At 43.0% G+C, this 20,894-nt stretch overlaps 1 protein-coding gene across 4 annotated transcripts in view; it reads left to right on the top strand.

Moving 5' to 3' along the window:
* LOC117830438 (ankyrin repeat and fibronectin type-III domain-containing protein 1) overlaps positions 1-20,606 on the top strand; it is a 223,704-nt gene extending 203,098 nt beyond the window's left edge. For 2 of the 4 annotated variants that reach the window (XM_034708559.1, XM_034708562.1), the window contains 12 exons: positions 4,482-4,589; positions 7,465-7,564; positions 7,827-7,959; positions 8,198-8,317; positions 9,705-9,920; positions 11,980-12,146; positions 12,261-12,411; positions 13,358-13,526; positions 14,028-14,194; positions 14,354-14,549; positions 14,653-15,392; positions 16,879-20,606. In XM_034708559.1, the coding sequence (XP_034564450.1) occupies positions 4,482-4,589; positions 7,465-7,564; positions 7,827-7,959; positions 8,198-8,317; positions 9,705-9,920; positions 11,980-12,146; positions 12,261-12,411; positions 13,358-13,526; positions 14,028-14,194; positions 14,354-14,549; positions 14,653-15,392; positions 16,879-17,187 (2,576 nt within the window). In that variant the 3' untranslated portion in view covers positions 17,188-20,606. Of the gene's footprint in view, positions 1-4,481; positions 4,590-7,464; positions 7,565-7,826; positions 7,960-8,197; positions 8,318-9,704; positions 9,921-11,979; positions 12,147-12,260; positions 12,412-13,357; positions 13,527-14,027; positions 14,195-14,353; positions 14,562-14,652; positions 15,393-16,878 lie in introns of all 4 variants that reach the window. The other 2 variants (XM_034708558.1, XM_034708560.1) reach the window with 1 other exon arrangement.
* Positions 20,607-20,894: the final 288 nt, after the last annotated feature.

The following is a 20,894-nucleotide window of genomic DNA, read 5'->3' as shown; positions in this document are numbered from 1 at the left end:
TAAACATGGACATAGGTTCAGTGATGTCCTCCATTGGTATCTGAAGAGGAGTTGTGAAGCCTCATGATGGCAGTTGCTATATTGAAAATGCTAAACCAAGCTAACTTTTAGTCAACCTAGCAAAAAGCAAATGTGAGTCTTTAGCCTACTGGCCATTCAAGTCAACCAACCCCCTAATTGTTCCTACTTATGCAAACTGATATCCTTGAAATATTTCATATAAATCTATTTGGAAAATTCATCCCTCAAATAGTGTGTACATAGAGCAAAACAGGCTGTAATAATGTTCATTAATGCTGTATAGAAGGGCATTTTAACATGGGTATTAATGGAGTCTCCTTGGCTTTTGGAGCCAGACTCAACTCCAGCAGTTTGCAGCACCTCTGCATTGGCTTCATATTTCAACATTTGAGGTTGGCGCTTTGGATTAACTCACTTTAAAGACAGCCTCAAGTGGCCACTTGAAAACTTGTGGCAAATTATCCTTGGCTTCATTTCTTAGCCCTGCAAAAAAAAACACATCAAACTTCCAGTAAACAGCAGCTTCAACAAAAGCCCTGAAAGGGTTTTCTTGTCTCAGTAAATTAACCCTACTACAGAAAATTGTGTGAAAGTGCATAGTGCGTGTGTGTCCTGCAGGAAGGCTGAAATCTCTCAGAGCTTTCCCACACATAAAAGGCTCATCGTTCCACATCCACTACATCGAATTGGTTATCTCCACGTCATTCTGACGTTGCTTTGACATCATTGGGGTGGCTGACAGCTGGAGCGGCAGGCTGGGTGGGTTTTGGGACCCCCTCTGCAGACGTCAGTGTGTGTAACCATAGCCTCAGGACAGTGTTTGGGACTGGCTGGCAGAAGAAGGTGCCCGGGTTCAGCCAAGAAGTTAACCGTGAAGTCATGTGCGACAACAGCTGAAGTGTTGAGTCACTGCAGCAACTCTGACCCCCTTTCCCCTCTATCTATCTATCTATCTATCTATCTATCTATCTATCTATCTATCTATCTATCTATCTATCTATCTATCTATCTATCTATCTATCTATCTATCTATCTATAAAGAGGAGACACCAGTAACTTCACAATGTTTGATTTTGTGCGCCATGTTTCAGTTAGGCCATGCAGCATAAGATTACATTTGTTTCTTGGTAAGTCAATGATTTCATTTACATGGAGTTTATTTATTCGGCATATTGATTTATGAGATCGATTTCATGGACGTTGTTTGTTTGCCGCATGTTTAGTCTGTGCACTCGGTACACACCTACAGTAAGAGAGTGAACATAGTTACTCTGTGCATGTTGGCACACTTAAGGCACATCTGGGGAACACATGAACATGTTTATCCTCATCCACACACCGTGTTTTTCAGCAAGTGTGTGTGTGTGTGCGTGTGCGTATGTGTGTGTGTGTGTGTGTGTGTGTGTGTGTGCGTCTTCGTTTTGGGAGACTGGGCTTTCCCTCTCTTTTTTTTCTCTACTGTCCACCTCCCTCCCGCCCTCTCTCACTCCGAGCTAATTTCGATGTTGCGTGTTTGTGTTTTCCATTTGGGCCTACCACTGGAAATATTTGCATGTCTGTGCTGTAGCACGCGGCGCGGCCCCAACAGTGGGGGCCTTATACCGGGCCGTGGACGCCCATTAAAGGGCCCGCTTGTCCTGTCGGGACAGGCACCTTTCCGGGAATAGAGCTCACCGTGTTTCAGCCCCACGCACCCTCCGGGGGGCACCAGGGGAGGGAGAGATGAGGTGGGGATGGGGGTGCTGGGGGGTTGGGTGGTGGTTGATGGTGGTAAGTAAGGGGGGCGGGTGGGGGGTTATCGCTGACACAACCAGCAAGCAGGGATGCTGCCTTAATAACATTGCAGGCAGAAGGTGCTGAAGGATTGTTTTCTGCAGGGCTAGACATCTGTTAGAAAGGAAAAGTGTGTGCGTGTGTGTAAATCTGATGAGTATTGTTTAACAAGTAGGTCCTTTTAGTGTCCTTAATGATGAAGGGTCTGTAAGTGTATGTGCGATTGGCAAAGAGGAACACTGGGACGGAACAAAAAGGCAAAACAATTCAGAGATGTTTAGAAATGACGAGAGATTTGGTTGAATTATTCTCAGTTTATTTGTCTGACACTGTTTGAGTGTTAGTACCGGTTAGCTGTGAATTTCTTACTCTTTGTCACCAGCACAGACACACCATGTTTGTAAGTCTGTGTACATGCATGAGTGTATATCTGTGTGTTTACATATGTGCAGGGGCAGCCATTACCCATGCTGCTCAGTAGGCCTGTCTGTCAAACAACCACAGTTTTCTTACATTGGGGTGGGAACTCTTTACCACAGTACACAGTGGATCTATTTGGGAAGCTGTCTCACAGGCCTCGTACTGCAACTGTCGGGAGCCTCAGGAACAGAGCAAGGCTGGGAAATCTTAGGGGTCCCAAGCAGAAATCTATAACAACCCCCCAACTAATGAATGTGTCACTGTAAGACTGTATGGTGATTCAATACAACGCAAATGAAGAGAGAGCTTAGTCCAAGACGAGTTTTCTTATGGGTACAATAAGGTCTAGTGCAGGGGTACTCAAATACAAATCTTTAAGGGCCACAAACATTTTTTTCAATGAGTCAAAGGTCCATTTAATGAGGTCAGTCAGAACATATGCAATAATACTGTAATATTCAAAACAAAATGTCCTTTTCGTTCAAAATAACAACAAAAATATGAACTTCAGATGTGCTCAAAAGTTTACATACCCTGGCAGAATTTGTGATTTTTTTGGCCATTTTTCAGAGAATATAAAAGATAAGAGAAAAAACTTTTTTTCACTCTTGGTTAGTGGTTGGGTGAAGCAAATTATTATCAAAGAACTGTGTTTACTCTTTTTATATCATAATGACAACTACCAAAGAAATCATGAATTCTGCCAGGGTATGTAAACTTATGAGCACAACTGTAAATGTTGTTGTGTGTTTTTGTGTCATAGATGTGTCAAGAGTCCTGCTTGCAGCTTGATATGATGATTTCAGTGCATTTATTTTGTAGTTCTTAATTCTGAATTTTGAAGAAATGTTTCTTCAAAATTGCTATGCTTCGTCTTATAATGCCGTTTCAAATTGGAAATCTTCAGCATAGCTATAGTCTCCTGGCATTTTAAGCACACAGGTCTTGTGGTGGTTGGAGGGTGAGTGAATTCGAAAGTTTCACTCCATTCTTCTTTCAATCGCTGATTTTCACCATCCACTTTTCTTTGAGCAGCAAACTTGGAACACACCGTTTTCGTGCATTCTAGGGTCCTACAGCTGGCAAAGTGCCAATATGCGAACTGCTCCAAAAAACGAAAGTGAAAGTTAAAAATTACACTCGCAGCAGTGAACTCTAAGTGACCTAGCCTGTCAGCCTGTCTACGTATCGTTGACTTGGAGACAAGTCCCGGTAAACACGCGGTGACCCGACCAAAACACAGAGTGAACGAATAACAGTTCGGGGGCCGCCTATTAAGGGCCTCTTTCCTATGGCATCGTTTGTGTTGTGTAATGTCGTGTCATATCTCATTGTTCATGTCATGTGGTGTAGTGTATCGTGTCATGTAGAACCATTTAATTTGTGTTGTGATGTGGTGTGGTATCGTGTTGCCACCCTGTATCTTGTCACATCATATTGTAAAGCATCATATTGAAATATTCTTATGTGTACATGCTTTGTCAGGCAAATATAACTTAGATTCTTATCAACTATTATTCAAACTACTGGAAGAAAGAGAATGTACAATATCAACCCGTATTTTGCAAGCCTCAGGGAGCCTACAGCTGGGTCCTGTGATCTAGAGGTATGTTCCAAATGAAAAAGTATTCCATTATAGTCCAAAGTCAGGTTTATTTTCATCTAAACAAGTTTGTGCTCTGTAGACCATTGCCAATTTCAAAATAAACTATTTAATGTTGATGTATTCAAATTTTCCACTGAGAGAACAACCTGTTTTTTTCCCTTGCAGAAACCTGTCCTTAATACAAATCTTACAAGGTTTAGACACCATAACAAAAGGAAACTACAGACAGTAGTCAATCTTGGCTGATGTTGCAGAATTTTTAGATAAAGTATAAAAGTAGTCTTCACTGACTTATGACCAGACGCAGACTGCTGGTCTGCATCTGATCTGGCGTCTGATATTTTCCCTTGGCGCCACTTGGGAAAATATGATGAAAGATGTCTCTCTTGGTTTTAGTTCAGTAAAAACTGCCAGTCAGGATTATTCAAATTTTGGTGATACCAAACCTAAGAAGAAACACATAGTGTTATCAAAGTGAGTAGGATTCATGCCCTGGATGCCACAAATATTTGTGCAAAAGGCTCATCAAAGCCTCATGGCTGAAAATGTGTCTCACATTAAGTTGTAAAAACAAGTGTAATTATCTTACAAGTTGTGACACCTTTTCTGCAGAACAATACAAAATCATTTCTTTTGAAAATATGGTCTTCTCTGTCTGCAGGTTGGAGGGATATTGATGGCCGTGCTCCACGTCAGAGAGGTCAGAAGGAGGCTTTGGACCAGCTACTTGGACAGATAAAAGAAGCTCACCGCCACTGCGTCTGCCATGGTACCAACAACGTTATTATCATTGATTCTTTGGATTGTTTACCTGAATGACTGAAAAGAAATAGAAGCCCTTTAACGGTTCACATGGTTGACCCCTGGTGAAATCCAACCCGAGACACCTGGGAGTGAGAACGTTATAGAAGATAAAATGCTGTATTGCTTTTAATATGGAATTACATGGAGCTAATTATTCTGTAGGGTGACCGCTCCAAACTTTGTGACTAAAATGAAGTTGAGCTCTCAGCTCAGGTAACTGTTTAAAGCTCCCGTGAGGAACTTTTGGTTCATTCTGATTTTTGTGCCCACTGTGGACAAATCTGGACTTGTAATCTCTTTGCTGATCTTGTACTGTACATGTGTGAAAAGTGTGGATGGAAATCTCATTCTGCTGTGTTTTAACAGTCAAACATATCACTCACTGTGAGTCTTTGTCACAGCAAATGTAGAGAAAGGCTTTTTTGCAGCATGCCAATTGTCTGACACCCTGAAGTCTGTAAAATTCAGAGTCTTACTGTCCCGCCGGACACAGAATCACAACTGGTCTTGTCTTAACCGACCCAGCAGCAGCAGCAGATAAAAGCATCAAAAACTAGTATGTTGAAATGATCAATCTTGTTGCTTTTTAAGGGCACACAGGGCACCAGTATTAATCTCAGTTAGTTTCGTAACTGGCTACAAAACTCCTCACAGGAGCTGTAAGTGAAGTGACATGCACCCTGAGCCGTGTCATGAGCCTCTGACGTTAACCTGAGCTTCTGTCGTTTTCACTACACCCGTCACATTTTAAACAAACACTTCTGAATTTTTAGCCACTGTGTAGCAGTTCATGTTGCAGAAACATTCTTTGTGTAAACAAACACAAACATGAGCGATGGACGCCTCGACTTGCAGGTGTAGCACGTCTCACCAATTGCTGTTTTTCATCTCACCTTGACAGACACTTTACAATCTCAAGCACGACAAGTACTTTGGGGGCCGTACACCCAAAGACAGCATGCCAACTCAAAAATAATACCCTCCCCTCTGTCTCAACAACCCCCTCACCCCCTGTATGCGTCTTTCCATGACTCAGCCCTTCCTTTGCTCAAAAACTTCTCTCTCTGTGACAAAATACAGATCAACGTCCCTTACTACGGGCTGTTTATATCCCCAAACACTGCTAGCTGTAAGCTGCTCCCATAAGTGTCAAAATCCGTCCACACTGACTCCTTTACATGACGGCAAACTGCATTTAGCATTGAGCAGGTTGTCTCTCTTTTCTCACCCAAACACACTCAGCCCCACTTACTATTGTCCACTGTGGCCAGACCGTATTTGCAATAGGGCGAGACGCAGCATAATAGTCACTATTGAGTAGCTCTGGGTGCTTCAGACGGCGACTGATTGAGCTCAAGAGTTCAGGCACGGTAGCCGAGGTGGCGTGTCCCGGGGTCATGTTTGTTATTCCTGTGAGAGACGAGTCCTGGGCTGGAGTCAGGAGAGGGCATAAATTAACACTGACTCCCCCCCTTACACCCCCCTACAGCCGTCCTGTCTACTGTCCTTACATATACACACATAAAGATAGACAGGCACACACAGATACAAATACTCAAGTACATGCTCTCTCTTTCAAATCCGAGTCTCCCCCACATGTCCATGTATGCAGCCCGCACCACATTCTCCATCTTGTCCAAACACTATTAATTAAACTGTGAAAGAGGCCTTGACTAACACGGGCACCCTCGCAGTCGGCCCTACTTGTCTGTCTTACTCAGTGTCAAACAGGGACCTAAGCCAAGACGACTGGAGCTGCACAGACTCGTGAATAAGGAGAAATTTAGGGAGGTGAGAGGGGTCGAAGGGGGCTGTTTTTTCACATTACTCCACCTTGATTCATCCACCTGAAGAGAAAATTAGCTCTTTTTGGGGTTCTGAATGGGGGGATTTATTGACTTTAAGTGGCCTGGGGACTGGTGTATGATCACCTGGGAGGGAATCTGTGGAGGGGTTTTTTGGACTTCGTATTTTTAATGAGTTGGGAGGTGCGTTATCTTACCAACAGGCGTCCACACACACACGCACACACACACGCACGCACGTACGCACGTACGCACGCACGCAGGCACGCACACACAGACACACACACACACACACACACACACACACACACACACACACACACACACCTCCCTCTCTTGCCTCCAACCCCCTCTGGGCCCACTAAAAATAAACATGTCCCCACAGACTTAACTGACCTCCCTGTCAGTGAGTGGCAAAGGGTTAACACACACACACACACACACACACACACACACACACACACACACACACACACACACACACACACACACTCACACACACACACACTCACTCACACACACACAAATTACTACAGCTCCTTGGCTCCACTCACATGGCTGTAGCTCAAGACATGCCATGCTCCAGCAGTCATAGTATATGCAGGTAAACACACACACACATATATACATGTACACACATTTAGTGTTCCTGTGGGATATAAGAGCTAGTGGTTCCCTGAAGGCCCATAGTCTGCTGCTGGAAGCCAGCATGACTGTCAAACGGTGCCGCGCCACTGGAACGCATGAAATGTCGAAAAACATTCCACTGAGCCCGTGTTGTTGGACATGTCAGGTTGGTTGTCAATTAAGTAACAGCCTGTCAGCGGAGGAGATGTGTCAGAGTTTGTCAGGACGGAGGGTTTCATTGGTTTTAGCAAGAAAATCACACAACCAATCACAGTCATTCCACAGTTTGGTTCATGTGCCGTGACTTTAAGCATGAAGATAACCTGAACATTAACTTGAATTAAGTTTTCTGACTCTATTATTCCTCTTCTGATAAAATCAACTTGAGTCTCCATCTTGTCCACACAGAGCAGTGCAAAGCTCCAACACAAGGGAGGAAACACTCAGTGTCCAAAAGTTTGCGCCACCTCTTCCAAACCAACAGCAAGTTTGTAAAAAGCTTGAAAAGGTAAAAAAAAAATCAAATAAAACTGACCAACCTTTGTGTTTAAAATGTGACGCTTCAATAATTGACCTCCAGGATGTAGGTCATATTAACAAAACGGTTATATTACCATGCATGTGGCAAATGTGGTTACTTTTTCTGCTATTTTTTCATTAATTATTGATGTCTTGACATGATTTACATCTCGTCTCAGTAAACCATGATTGTCATTTTGTTATTTTTGATGACTTTAAAACCTTGGTGCTCGTTCTTTGTTACCTTTCAGAGGTCTCTATTTGACGACCATATTCTACAGAGATGACAATGTGTTGGTGACTCCAGAAGACCAGATTCCTATTGTAGAGGTTGAAGACTCTTACCCAAGCTCCCTCATGCAGGACTTCCTCTGGTTTACTAAGGTAGACTGACGGAGAGGAGGAGAGACAGAAAAAGAGAAAGATAGAAATGTACTATTTTAAAGCTTAATCTGAAAGACAAATAGATGCATACTTTAAGGCCATTATACATTAACAATAATTCAGACATAAGTTATGCATATGAAAGAAAGCAAATATGTCTACAGTCAGTTTCTTTGTATGGATATTAGTTTTTACTTTACATAAATGCTTTTGTAAAATATTCTGATCCATGTTTCAGGTGTCATACCTCTGGGAAGAGATCCCCTGGCTGCAGCAGTGTCTCATTCCCTCCCAGTCCTCCTGCTCCTGCACTCTGCAGACTCGCCTTAAGATGCTGCAGGCTGTCTCACTGTTACAGGTTTGTACAATGCTCAGTAGACCATAAAGGCTATATTTCTGCTATTGCAAAAATGTTCTCCTCGGCCTACCCTCCACAGACCTACAAAACTACAAAATGTTCAGAACTCAGCTGCCCGGTTGCTCACCTGCTTCCGCTACAGAGACTACATCACACCCATCCCTCAACACCTTCACTAGCTCCCAACACAACATTGCATTTACTTCAAGACCGCTCACAATGCCCTTATAATCTAGACCCTCATACCTGACCTACCTCCTCCAACAGCACTCCCCCAATTGCCACCACAGAGCCACTGTCGGACCCCTTCACCAGGACCAAGCACCACATCTTAGCCTACATTATCTGACTCCCACTGCCTCTCCTGTCAAACATCTGAATGTTCCATTTGTATTTCTGTATTTTTTATTTGTGTAAAGCATCTCTGAATATTCATAAACACTGCTTTAAAAGTTCTATCGATTCTTAAATTGTTACTAACTTAAAGCTAGGGTTGGTAGTCACGGAAAACTAGCATTAATTTGAATGTAGCTTTTCTCCCCCCCTCCCATCGGAGCCGCTCAGCGCTCCTGCAAAACGACGCCCCCGCTCACGTGCACAAGCGCAGCTGATTCACGACCATATGATTGTGACCAAAGCCGGTCCTCGTGAAAGTTAAAAACACAAACAAACATGGCTATTGTGAATACTCACAACTCACAGGGAGTGGGAGAGAGGAGAGACAGGCAGGAGATGTTTTTAATTAATTCAAATTGTAGCTTTGTTGGTTGGCGTGCACACGGCCGACAGTGACCAGTTATTAGAGCTCAACGAATCTGCTCGTCTTCCCTACAGCGTCTGGACGGATGCTACAGTACATCTACATTTTCTGTATGACTTACCAGATGTCATTAGTTATTTAGCTTGTCAGAGCCCCGGTGGTGAGAGCTTTTTAGACTCTGATCCGGACTACAGTCCTGAGCAAAGCACCTCATCAGGTCAGAGGGGACAGGCCCGAGGTCGAGCGAGAGGGGCAGTAAAAAGAGACAGGGGAAGCAGAGGCAGGGGATGGGGAGTGCAAGCCGGGGAAATGTACGCACAGGAGGCGGGCAGAATGGCAGGACGGGATTTGATTGGTTTTAGAAATTGGACCCTAATGACGGTGATTGGTTGGTGTTTTCCCAGGTCTACTCCGGCTGTAGATCTTTTTTTCACTCTTTTTTAAGAACACATTATGTATTGATTGCCATCGGGACATAAAGATCATTTTAACCAGTATAACAAAAAGTGCATCTAAATCTGACCACCAACCCCAGCTTTAAATAACAATGTTTTTGATAACTTTGTGACCTCATGGTCTTAAAAATGGAAACAAAAAAAATCATCATTATCTGACCTCTTTTCTCAGGGCATGCTGGGTACCCAGGACCTCGGTCAGGTGTATTTTGAGCCAATCAAAGACAAACACGGTAATGCCCTGCTCGTCCTCCTGAAAGACATGAACACCTGTCCCAACCTGGAGGGGGTGCGCTGGACACAGCTTTGCAAACTCCAGCTCCAACGCAAGTCCATTTCCTCTCCTGAAGAACCCAGCGCCTTGGACATGCTCCTCATCACGCTCCATGTGAGTCTAACATGAATCAAAGTTCATTCAGGAATGACAAATTAGTTATTTTGTCTGCTGTTTAGGTGACAGACTGCTCTCCAAAATATGAGAGGTGGTTGTATCTTTTTATCAGGCTCATATTTTGCATTTTAACAAGATGACACAATGTAGAGTCAGTAATGACAAAATGCCCCCAAAACTTTGTTTTTTTTGTTGTGACTCCCATTCACAGAACACCAGTAAACACAAGACTCTGCGGCTGACACAAAAGGATTGTAAATTAAAATGTGCTTCTAATTATGAGGCCAGCTTGTGCAGACACTCTTTATTTAGACAAACATTAATCATCATGACTCTCCTCCTTCTATTCATCTGTTTTTTCATTCTCAATGGACTTTGCCGTCAAGTTAATTAGGATGCCACATGTCAGGTCAAATCTTGGAGCGATGCCAACAGAACATGAATGTTTATCAGCTGAAAGTCCTGTATATTGAGAAGCTGCTCATTCAGGCTATTAAATTTGAAAAAGCTACATTTGTTTTACACGGCATTGTGGGTGTTATGATGGTTATCGAGCTAATTGTTGTTGTTGTGTGTTTTGTAACTAATGCTCTGTGGTTGTTTTGTTCAGAGCGACCACAATCTGGAACTGAACCACAAGTTGATTTTGTCTATATAGCCCGGTGAACTTGATCCTGTTGTTGCAATGCCATGCTGTCTCCAGTGTAACTTGGCCTGGCTGTGTGGTTCCAAAACAATGGTGGAGACTCCCTTTGGCAAAACCACATTTCACTGAAATATTTGTTTTGTGGCCAGTTTTGAACAAATTTTATGATGAAATACATAAAAATGTGCTCCTGGGCCTGTTCTCAAACCGACTTCCATTTTAAACATGTTGGAACAACAAGATTGAAGTCTTTTAAGACAAACAAAAACAAAACATGGAAAAACATCATTGGAATAAATGCAAGGATGCTTACAGTATCAGCCTTACCACACAATCCACTAATGTACCACCCTTGTGTTTGTAATAGTGTGTAGACTGCACACACACTTATGGCAGACGCTACTGTACAAAGTATCTTTCAGTGCCAGCTAATCTACACGCAGCTGGCTATGTGACTTAGGCTATGTTCACACTGCAGGCAAAAGTGGCCCAGATCCGATTTTTTGGGGGTCAGGTGACCAGGTCAGATTTTTAGAGGCAGTGTGAGGCAGATTTTTTTCAAATCAAATTTAGACCACTTCCATATGTTGTTTTGAATCAGATACAGATCAGATTTTTTTCAATGCCACCTCAGTGTGAATGGCCAAGGCGGATTTGATGTGCATTTGATACTTTCATGTCACTTTATAGCGACACACGCCACAATTCTGCGCGGCGGTAGCCTTGCAAAAATGGAAGATAGCAACGATGGAGCAAGTCAATTGAGTCGTCTGCCGAAGGAGTCTTGGGTAGAGTTGCTGACAGATGTAATTGAAAGTTACCCTCGACATCCGGAAGTTTTGAATAAACTCTGTCTCTGTGAAACTATTAACGTCGCAGACCCACCACTCCTGACATCCACATAGACTTTTCAATCGTATTTGCGGCCACAGCTCCTCCTAAAGCCGAAACCAGCAATTTGGCTCTCTTTTTCTTGATACTTGACCTCCTCCGCACCTGGTTATTCATTTTCCGGCTCCCACTGCACAAAAACTTTGTAACAAAGGCGAAAACACTGACTTCCTCCATGTTTACTTTTTTGAAACAGCTGCATGTGATGTCATTGTTACTTTTCTTTTGCACATGCGGGGCAGTTCGGAGCCGCAAACAGTTCACACTGGAATTGGATACAGGTCACATTATAGATGGTAATGTGAACAGACTAACAAAAAATCGGATCTGAGCAAAAAATCTGAATTGAGCATTAAGCCTTGCAGTGTGAACCTAGCCTGAGAGCAATACAAGGTTCAGCGCGTTCAACGAGTAGATTGTAAGTGCTAGGGGTCGAACCTCTTTCCTTCCAATTAAGAGACAACCCACTCTTTGTGCCGCATCCGCCCCTTTAATTCTTGTCTGTATGCCTTTTCCCAGGAGAAGCTGGCCTACCACAGGCGGAGCAGGAAGATGTTATCTCCAGGTTTGTACCTTGGCTATCTGAAGCTGTGCACATCAGTGGAGCAGATCAGAGCGCTGGTGCCGCAGAAGCTACCCAATGTGCTTTGTCACACCAAAATTCGTGACAACTGCAACGTGTCCAGGTTGGGAAAACACAACTCATACACACAAATACCTCAATATAATGTCAATGTCAAAGATACCTGTGATGTGTATTGGTAGTATACCTTTGAATGTGTGCATCTCTGTCGTCTTAGAGAGGAGTGGCAGTGGCTGCAGGCTCTCAGCTCCCTGGAGGAGTCGTTGGAAATGGACAGTGAAGAACAGAGTGCTCCACATCGCCTCCTGCAGGACCTGCGCAGTGCCATCAAGGACCTAATGGCACACATTAACGTCCCGGGCAATCAGGTCAGAGTTTAACCAAGAGTAATCTAACACTGTGCGCAGCTTTATTATTATTATTATTATTATTATTATTATTATTATTATTATTATTATTATTATTATTATTACAACCATTTCTTTCACATTGTGTGCTGTTTAACTGATTTTGACGAATTTGAAGAAATGGAACCAAGAGAAAGTGCTCAAAAGATTTCAAGCCAACGTCTTGAGGCAAGCAGTAGCAAGAGCTCAAAGAAATGAAAATGGTTCCATTGGATAGTCAGCCAGTTTTGGTTAGACCACTAATTCGACATGATTTTTCTTAAAGGACATGGTTTGAATTCCAGTACAATGGAAACCATTGTACGTTTGGCTATAAACTTTTACCACCCACAGTTTCTCCTTGTTCAATACAGAACTTCACAGACTGCTGCAGAGTCCAATGAAGAGTTATATGAATGTAAACATAAATACTCAAAATAATTTACATATGGATAGACTGGTCAGTCATTAGAACGTTGTCTGAAGTCATAAATTTGTTTTCAAACAGCCCATCAGTGATATGCAATAACTTCTAATCATAGAAAACCATGCATATGCAACGTACCGAGCATCTTTTTCCAGTATTGGAGTTGGAGCCACGGTTTCACTTTCAAGATACTTAAATAAGTGAACACTGACTTCATGGTGGCCCTGCTGTCTGGGATCCATAGTCTGCAACTGTGACTGTTTGTGGTTTGAGTGCAACCAGGAACTTGTAATTCTATCAATCAGATAAAAGATTAAGAGGCCTTAAAATAAAGACATTCTTAAAGATTAAAAAAAGTAAAGAAATGCAAAAGAAACAAAGATTTAAGGGGTCACAATGTCCTCATTCTGTCAACGCTTTGAGGTCAGACTTAACAATATGTAAATTGTGTTTTCTGTGGGTCCAAATGCCAGCAAAGATTACTTGTCTTTGTGTGTCTAGGCCCAGGACTTTCGTATCTACAGCCAGGAAGTGGTGGAGTTTGGGGAGAAAGTGTCCTTCCTGCTTCTTCTGCCACCTTCAGATGAAGTGTGCACAGCTCCTGGGCAGAATAATCCATATTCACCTCGCTCTGGCTTCCTCACCCTGCCCCTGCAGATCTTTGAACTAGGTCAGTTTATCAAATTACTGGCATACAATTGGTTAATGTTATTACTATACATAATCCTGCATTCAAAGCTCCTGTGTGGAGTTTTTAGCTGGTAATGACAGACTAAAAATCACACTGATGCCTCTGTGTGACCTGCAAAAGTAAACCAGACAATCAGAGAGAAGTTTTTCAATACAGTTAAGAGTTTCAGACAAAGTGATTGATTTCATGCCGCCAAAACAGCCCTTTCTACATTTTCTATGGCAAAAGAACCTCTGATTACTTTCACTTTTGAAAGAAAGCAGGATATGAAATGTTGGAATAAAACACTACCTACACATACAGACCAAATCAGCAGATATCTATTTGTCAACAGGGGGCACCAAGGTGAACACAAACCAAAAGTTCCTCTCAGAACAAATTTAATACACCAGCAACTGTTTCTAAATCAACATATGTCTGTACTTACTACAGCAGGCTCATATATCTCTGTCCTCTTGTTGGATTTCTTCTCTCCCACAGTACACTTCAATGCCTATTGCCCCAGCTTTATTGGCCAGTACTGCAGAGTGTCCGCTCTGCTGGAGCTGGAGTCCCTCATGTCCCAGCAGGCACTGAGGGAGGCGTTCTCTGAGGCAGAGCTCAATGCTGCGAAAAAGAAACACCAGCAGGTTCAAGAACACATCCAAGTAAGATCAAAAGACAATACAGAACTAAATAATAATACACATACTCAATTGTAACATTGTAAACTCAAAAATTATAGTGTAGATGTGTTCCCATGAATCTAATACAACACATGATTGTTACTGAGATTTTCTGTTGTGATCTTGATGATTGTACAACAGCAAATGGAAGAGGTGTGGCGTGACGCAAGGTGGATCATGGACGCATTGCAGTATGCCCGCTACAAGCAGCCAATCGGAGGCATCTCCATAAGCTGGATTATTGACTTCTCCAAGGAAGTGTTGCCTGACAAGCCTTCCTCCACCTCCTCTCAGACAGACTTCATGCCCTCTCCCATGCCTTCACCTGAACCCTGCCGTAAGCACTCAGGTTAGATTCAACTCCTGTGACAGTAACCTGTCTCATACCGTTATACGATATAAGTGTAAAAATAGGATTTGGTTTGTCTTCCAATCTGCAGATTTTGCTGGGCTATCAGATGAAGAGGGTTCATCTGAGGTCTTCCTCACCACCGACAGTGACTACGATTCCAGCCGCGCACAAAGTCCCCGTGAGCTGGACCTGCTGCCACCCTCACCCCTCTCAACCTCCGCACCACTGGATCCTCGTGGTTATCTGCGTAGTGACGGCAGCAGCTCAGGAGGGGGGTTGTGTCTTGGAGGTGGTGGAAGAGGAGGGGGAGTGCTGAGGGATTCCACACCAGATGTGCTCCAGGCCTCCGAGCCGCAACACGGGAGGGAAAGTGAGCGCTGTGGCGTAGTAGTAGTAGGAGGAGTTCGGTGTGTAGGGGAAAGGCGGAGGGGAGCTCCGGAGCTGTTCGACAGTGACTTCATCCTACCCAGCCGGCAGATAGAGCTGCTTCACATCACAGAGAAGAGACAGGCCTTCTGTGTGAGAACCAGCAGCCTGGAGTTCCCCCCATCCACATCGGCCCATCACCAGCCTTACTGCAACCACACCGCCTGCCCCTCTCCATCCACCTCGCCGCAGAGAAGGTGGCACAGGCCTTCGTCGGTGGACCGCTGTTGCTCAGCTGAGCGCTGCTTACCGCAACTTCCACCAGCGCGTACGTTATCAGAGGACAGCGGCACACAGAGACTCTCCTCACCTTCGCCTTCGGCCAACAGGAAAGGCTGCCACGCTACGCTTAGAGTGTACCCGCAGTATCGCACAGGTCTGCCAAAGGAGACCAGCGTTAAGGTAGAGATAAGGGAATTTATCTTTGAACTTCTTAGCTGATCTGATAACAGAAACCAGGACTGGAAATTATTATGGCACAGCCTAAAAAGAAGAGATAGGGTACTGATGAGTAGTCCATGTACAGACACCTAGTATCTTTGCACTCTGAGTAGTTTTGACCAATCATGTATCAGTGAGTATGGAGAGTAAAAGCAGGCAGAACACAATCCATGCAATGACGTCTCAGCAACGATTGCTGCAAGTAACTCACGAGAAAAATGGTTTCATTCAGGTTCTTGCAGCTGAAATAAGCTAGAGTGACATTATTTACAGTGAAACTGAGACTCACCAGAAACAAAACATGGACGCTACTTCAGGAAATGCAATGAGCATAGAACAGTCAACTAGACAAGAGGCGCTAGTTTGCTTTACTTTTGATGTGAACACATGGTTGCTTCCAGAATTGTTCTGTAAACACTGGACTGTAAACAATGCAGCACACGAAAAACAAAGTCTTGGCTAGAAGTTGTTTATCAATCAATTACACTTTATTTATAAAGTGCTTTTCATACAATGCCATTGTAACACAAAGTGCTGTACATAAAAACAACCTAAAATAAAATAAATTAAGAAAAAGATCCCACCCCCGACCCCGACCCCAAACCCCAAAATAAAAAAAATTCTAAGGGGAAATGCTTCTGGGTATCTAGTAGCATAGTCACATTATACAACTAAGATATACCTGTGGCCTGCACTACTCCTCTCAAGTGGGCCTACAATGTCCATAGCAATACGGGCATCAGTTTATCAGTTACTGCTGGGTACAACTGAACACATACACACACAGAAAGTTGGCCATTGTGTCAATGGGCCACAAGATTGAGAGATACCATATCTTTAAGCCAAAAATAAAATCAGCTATAAACAAAACAGTGTTCTATACAGAAAGCAGCCCTTTATTTTTACATTGTAGGTATAATGGAAGTCCAAGTAACCACTGTTTTAGAGCAGTGAAGGAAAACACGTATTTCCAATCAGTTATTAGGTTTCAGTGGGAAACAACAACAACAGCCTGCAATGACAGTACAGAATATGTTGAATAAATCAGTGTCATGTTAAAAATAAATGTTCCAACAAGTACTCGACAGACAGCAGGAACAGGTAAGCTGCAGCTGAGATGCTGTTAAGCTTAGGTCAGCTTTTTTGGGTGCTGTGCTTGTTTTCAGGTGAGTGTTTATTTATCTGTATGATTTTAAATGGAGCCAAAATAAGTGTAGAGGCATCTGCCTCAACAAAACAAACAGATCTGGTAGTAAGTAAAAACTCAGAATAAAGCCAAATAGTACAAAAATGTTAAGAATCATCGCACATGCAGACAGGGATCAAAGTATATACATTTAATTTTCAGGTCAGACATTGGCATGAGATTGGTGTTTTCTATTAACCAGTTGGCAAATCAAGGTATCGGAATTTATAAAGTTAAGTGTTACCTCCTCCTGTGTTTCAGCTTTGTGTAACCCCGGGAACATCAGCGCAGGAGATGGTCCAGCTGGTGGTGCAGGAGATGAACGTTGTTTCTCGGCGAATGCTTGGTGGTAGTGGAGGCAGCGGCGAGCAGGAGCAGTGTGTGTACTACAGTCCTGAGCAGTGGAAGCACTTTGGCCTTGTGCTCGTTGTGGACAACAGAGAAAAATGGCTTCAGGATGATTTCTGTCCTTTGGAGCTCCAGAACCCGTGGCTGAGGGGGAAACTGTGTGTCCGCATAAAGGAGTATTCACCACTGGCGCTCAAACACAGCCGGGCCACGACGGTGTGAATCTTCCAGGAGAGAGAAAGTGACAAAGCAGAGTTAATGCAATCAGCATGTTCTCTTCTTAAACTGAGGAACTTTTATATTTGTACAAACAGGCTCAGAAACTTGACACTGTTTCTCTCTCGTGGTGTTACCGTCCCCAGTTGCAGCTAAAACACTTTCTGCTGTGTTCTTGTTATCTGAAAGGCTTCTGTTTCCATGAAATGTTTGCCTGTACAGAAGACACTTTTTACGCACATCAGAGACCCTCATATGGACACAAAATGAACAATAACAAAGTGGAACAAAGGGGGAGGGATTTATGCTGTCAGATGCTTGGCGACTTAAATGGGACATCACCCTGATTTCGGGGATGATTGACATCCTTGAAAGTTGCCAAAGCAACATGGGCAGCATCGTGGCCTCCCCTGCAACACGTGGACAAGACTTTCCCTATGAACTCTCTCATTGTGTCATTCCCAAAGAGCTGTCAGCTGTAGCTGCCGGGCCCTGTGTTCCCAGGATGTGGGCTCTGGACCCGGCTCAGAGGGCAGGAAGGAAGGGAAAAGTATCAAAGGGGGGCCGGTGTCTCCACTTAGGGACGCGATCAGCTGACGATTTGGCCTGTCAGCCTGTCGCTCAACTGCTTTTGGCCACTGTACCGTCTGGCAGTAAATCAGCCAAGACAGGGAGAGATAGAGAGATAGAGAGATAGAGAGATAGAGAGAGAGAGAGAGAGAGAGAGAGAGAGAGAGAGAGAGAGAGGGAGGGCAAAGAGGGTAGTGGTGAATGTATCTTTTGAGCCTGGCACCAGCTCTCTGGTGCTCGTTCTCTCCCCTGTGCAGCAAATCCTCTGTATAGTAGACTCAGTTGTAGCGTAGCTCAAAAAGTACTGTCATCTAATGAAATAAAACCAGCAAATTTGGAGATTCAAAAACGAGAAAAAAAAAGCAATACTTGACTCTTTATGTTCTTCTAATAGATGTAGAAAAGCATCTAATTCTTCCACAAATTTGCTGAGTACATCTGAAGTACTGTTTCATGCCGTTCTAAAAGTTAACCAGTCCAGTGTTTTGTTGTGTTTGCTTCAGCGGTTTTCCCAGATGCATCAGAAGTCGGTGCCCGTCAGTCTAGAGCAGGGTCTCCCAAAGGGATTCTGGTGTGAAAGAGATGACTCAAGTTGTTAAGAGGCCTGGTGTTTGTTAGCACAGAAAAATACCAAGTATTGCAGACTGTCTCCTAAAATGCCTCAAAATAAGTTCTGCATAAAAAGATGGATAAAATGTGAGTTTAAGCCTCTGTGACACACTGAAGACTACACTAACAGACACAAACTGCACTGTGGACATCATGTGACCACTGGCTTTAGAAAGCTTCTTTGCAGACTTGTAGAAGAAGTAAAACAGAGAAGATGAATGAGCCTTTCCATGCATCGTTCAGTCGAGAGTTTAACATGGCATGAATTTCAGTCATTTACCTCAATAACAAAATCACTGGGTAGGTTTCATCCTTACAGGCTGTAACACAATAATCCTTACTACATGTTAAACAAGGTCTCTGAAAATTTTAAACCAGGACTGCCCTCCACTAGAGCTTTTTGTAGTTAACTAATGACAATAATATACAACTAATGCCTTCCAAACACTAGAAGCCTTTGAAAAAGATTTTAAAGTACTTTTAAAAGACTATTGTCCGACACCCTCTCACAGTTAAAGACAATGAGAACTTTTAGTCAGAGATTTAAGAGTTTGCAAAGACTGGGGATCTTGCAGGGTCACTAACTGCAAGACTATAAATAGATTCATGGTCCCATTCAGGGCTATGAATCATTAGTTAGTTTGATGAGAGCAATTTCTGTCTACTCTTTCCCTTCTTCACTCCATCATGGTATAAATGGGAGGACAGCTCCATGAGTTTCTCCTCCTACATGTTTGTTTTGCTAGTTTGCATGATAGTGCACTTGTTAGTTATTGACGATGTTCACGTTATTGAACAACACTATTTGCATAAGACAAGACTAAAGACCTGAGATAATATTACCCTGTTTGATTTTATTATCACGCCAAACTGAGAAAAGTCAGTAGAGGCAGGGGAAGCAGAGGCAGGGGACAGGGAGTGCACGCCGGGGTAATGTACGTGTAGGAGGCGGGCAGAACGGCAGGACAGGATTTGATTGGTTTAAAATTTTGGACCACAAAAACGGTGATTGGTTGGTGTTTGCCCCGGTTTACTCCGGCTGTAGATAGCAGCTTTTTTACCTCTTTTTTAAGAACACATTATGTATTGATGCCATCGAGACATAAAGATCATTTTAACCAGTATAACAAAAAGCGTATCTAAATCTGACTACCAACCCCAGCTTTAACTGGAGACTTACTTCCTATAACAAACTACTTGACAAGGCCACTTATCCACGAGGCCACTCTTCTGAAAGGGAAAGACTCTGCCAGTAACACTGCACTCAGAACTAACAAATACACAAACAGACAAAGTGTTGCTCCTGAATTAAGCTTGAGGATTCCTTTGTTTCTTTCTTGGTCAACTTGAGCTGAATGTTGTGGCCCAGCTATTTTTTAAACCATCCCTTTCTTACTCATGTTTGGGAACCTGTGCCACAATTTTCTTTCTCTGTTAGAGTCTGTGAGAGAGTAGAAACAGAAAAATCACTGTTTGGCTCAAACTGCTGGCTCACAGTGTTTGATTTTATTTATTTTGAAGCAACTTCTTTTTTATACTTTTTTCTGCCAGAGAACAGACTCAGCAACAATGTACCATTATAATTACCTGCATTTACAAATGTAGCACAGATCGGTCAAAGCAAAGACAATGTGACAGGTAAAGTTGGTGAACCTGTCCTCAGTTTCTGTAGCATTCCAGGTTCAGAAGAAGTCATTACAGGGGAAGATAAAAATTGCGCCTCCAACAGTGTTTACAGAGCTCAGTTGCATTCAAAAATGTATCTACGTGTAACTACTGTAAAAAGAAGTCTTAAGACAAACTGATGTTATGAGCTGTAGTTGGTTTTACTTATGGCTTGAACTCTTGTGTTAGCGCTTAGATGTCTTCTTTATTCGCACTGTTAAAGCTGTTTTTACGAGCACCAACTGCAAAAACAAGACACAACCAGAAAACCGACCGTGTACATAGACAAAAAGACTATGGGATGAATGTACTGTATCTGCCCTTAATGTGAAATAAAGTGGATGTGGGGCTACAGAGGTCAAAAGTCACTGAAGTTGAAGGCAGATGTCTGCCTTAAGATTTTGCTGAAGGGGGAAATGGGGTTTAAATTCCCTTCCAGTTAAAAAGTAAATAAATAAAGCAGAGCCCTGTGTTTACAAGGAGCCGTTGGCAGATCTGTCAGGCAAGTCATGAAGGAGACATCACGTCACTTTTTTAAAATCTATTTTTATTGAACAATAAATGAATATTACAAAGTAAAAGACTCTGTTTATGTGTTTTTTCCCTCTCTAACAAATGTGGGAAGTTTCTAGCCTGCATGTGTGTCCCACTGGGCCATCCTAAAGAAGTGACATTGACCTCTTTGTGCTTTTTGTTGAAAGATAAACCACTTACAACACTGAAAACATTAACTGTACTACTCTTTTTGGTTTCAGAGCTGAAGAATCCTCAAGGATCTATTGGAAGTTTTGGCACAGCCCTTCAGCTGAAAGGAGCATAACAAGCTTATATTTCAAGCGTGTGCAGATTTTCTTTGGAGCTCATTCCTC

This window comes from Notolabrus celidotus, chromosome 18 (assembly GCF_009762535.1).
Source record: "Notolabrus celidotus isolate fNotCel1 chromosome 18, fNotCel1.pri, whole genome shotgun sequence".
Lineage (NCBI taxonomy): Eukaryota > Metazoa > Chordata > Actinopteri > Labriformes > Labridae > Notolabrus > Notolabrus celidotus.
The sequence above is the reverse complement of the archived record's forward strand: the minus strand, read 5'-3'. Positions and strand labels throughout refer to the sequence as shown.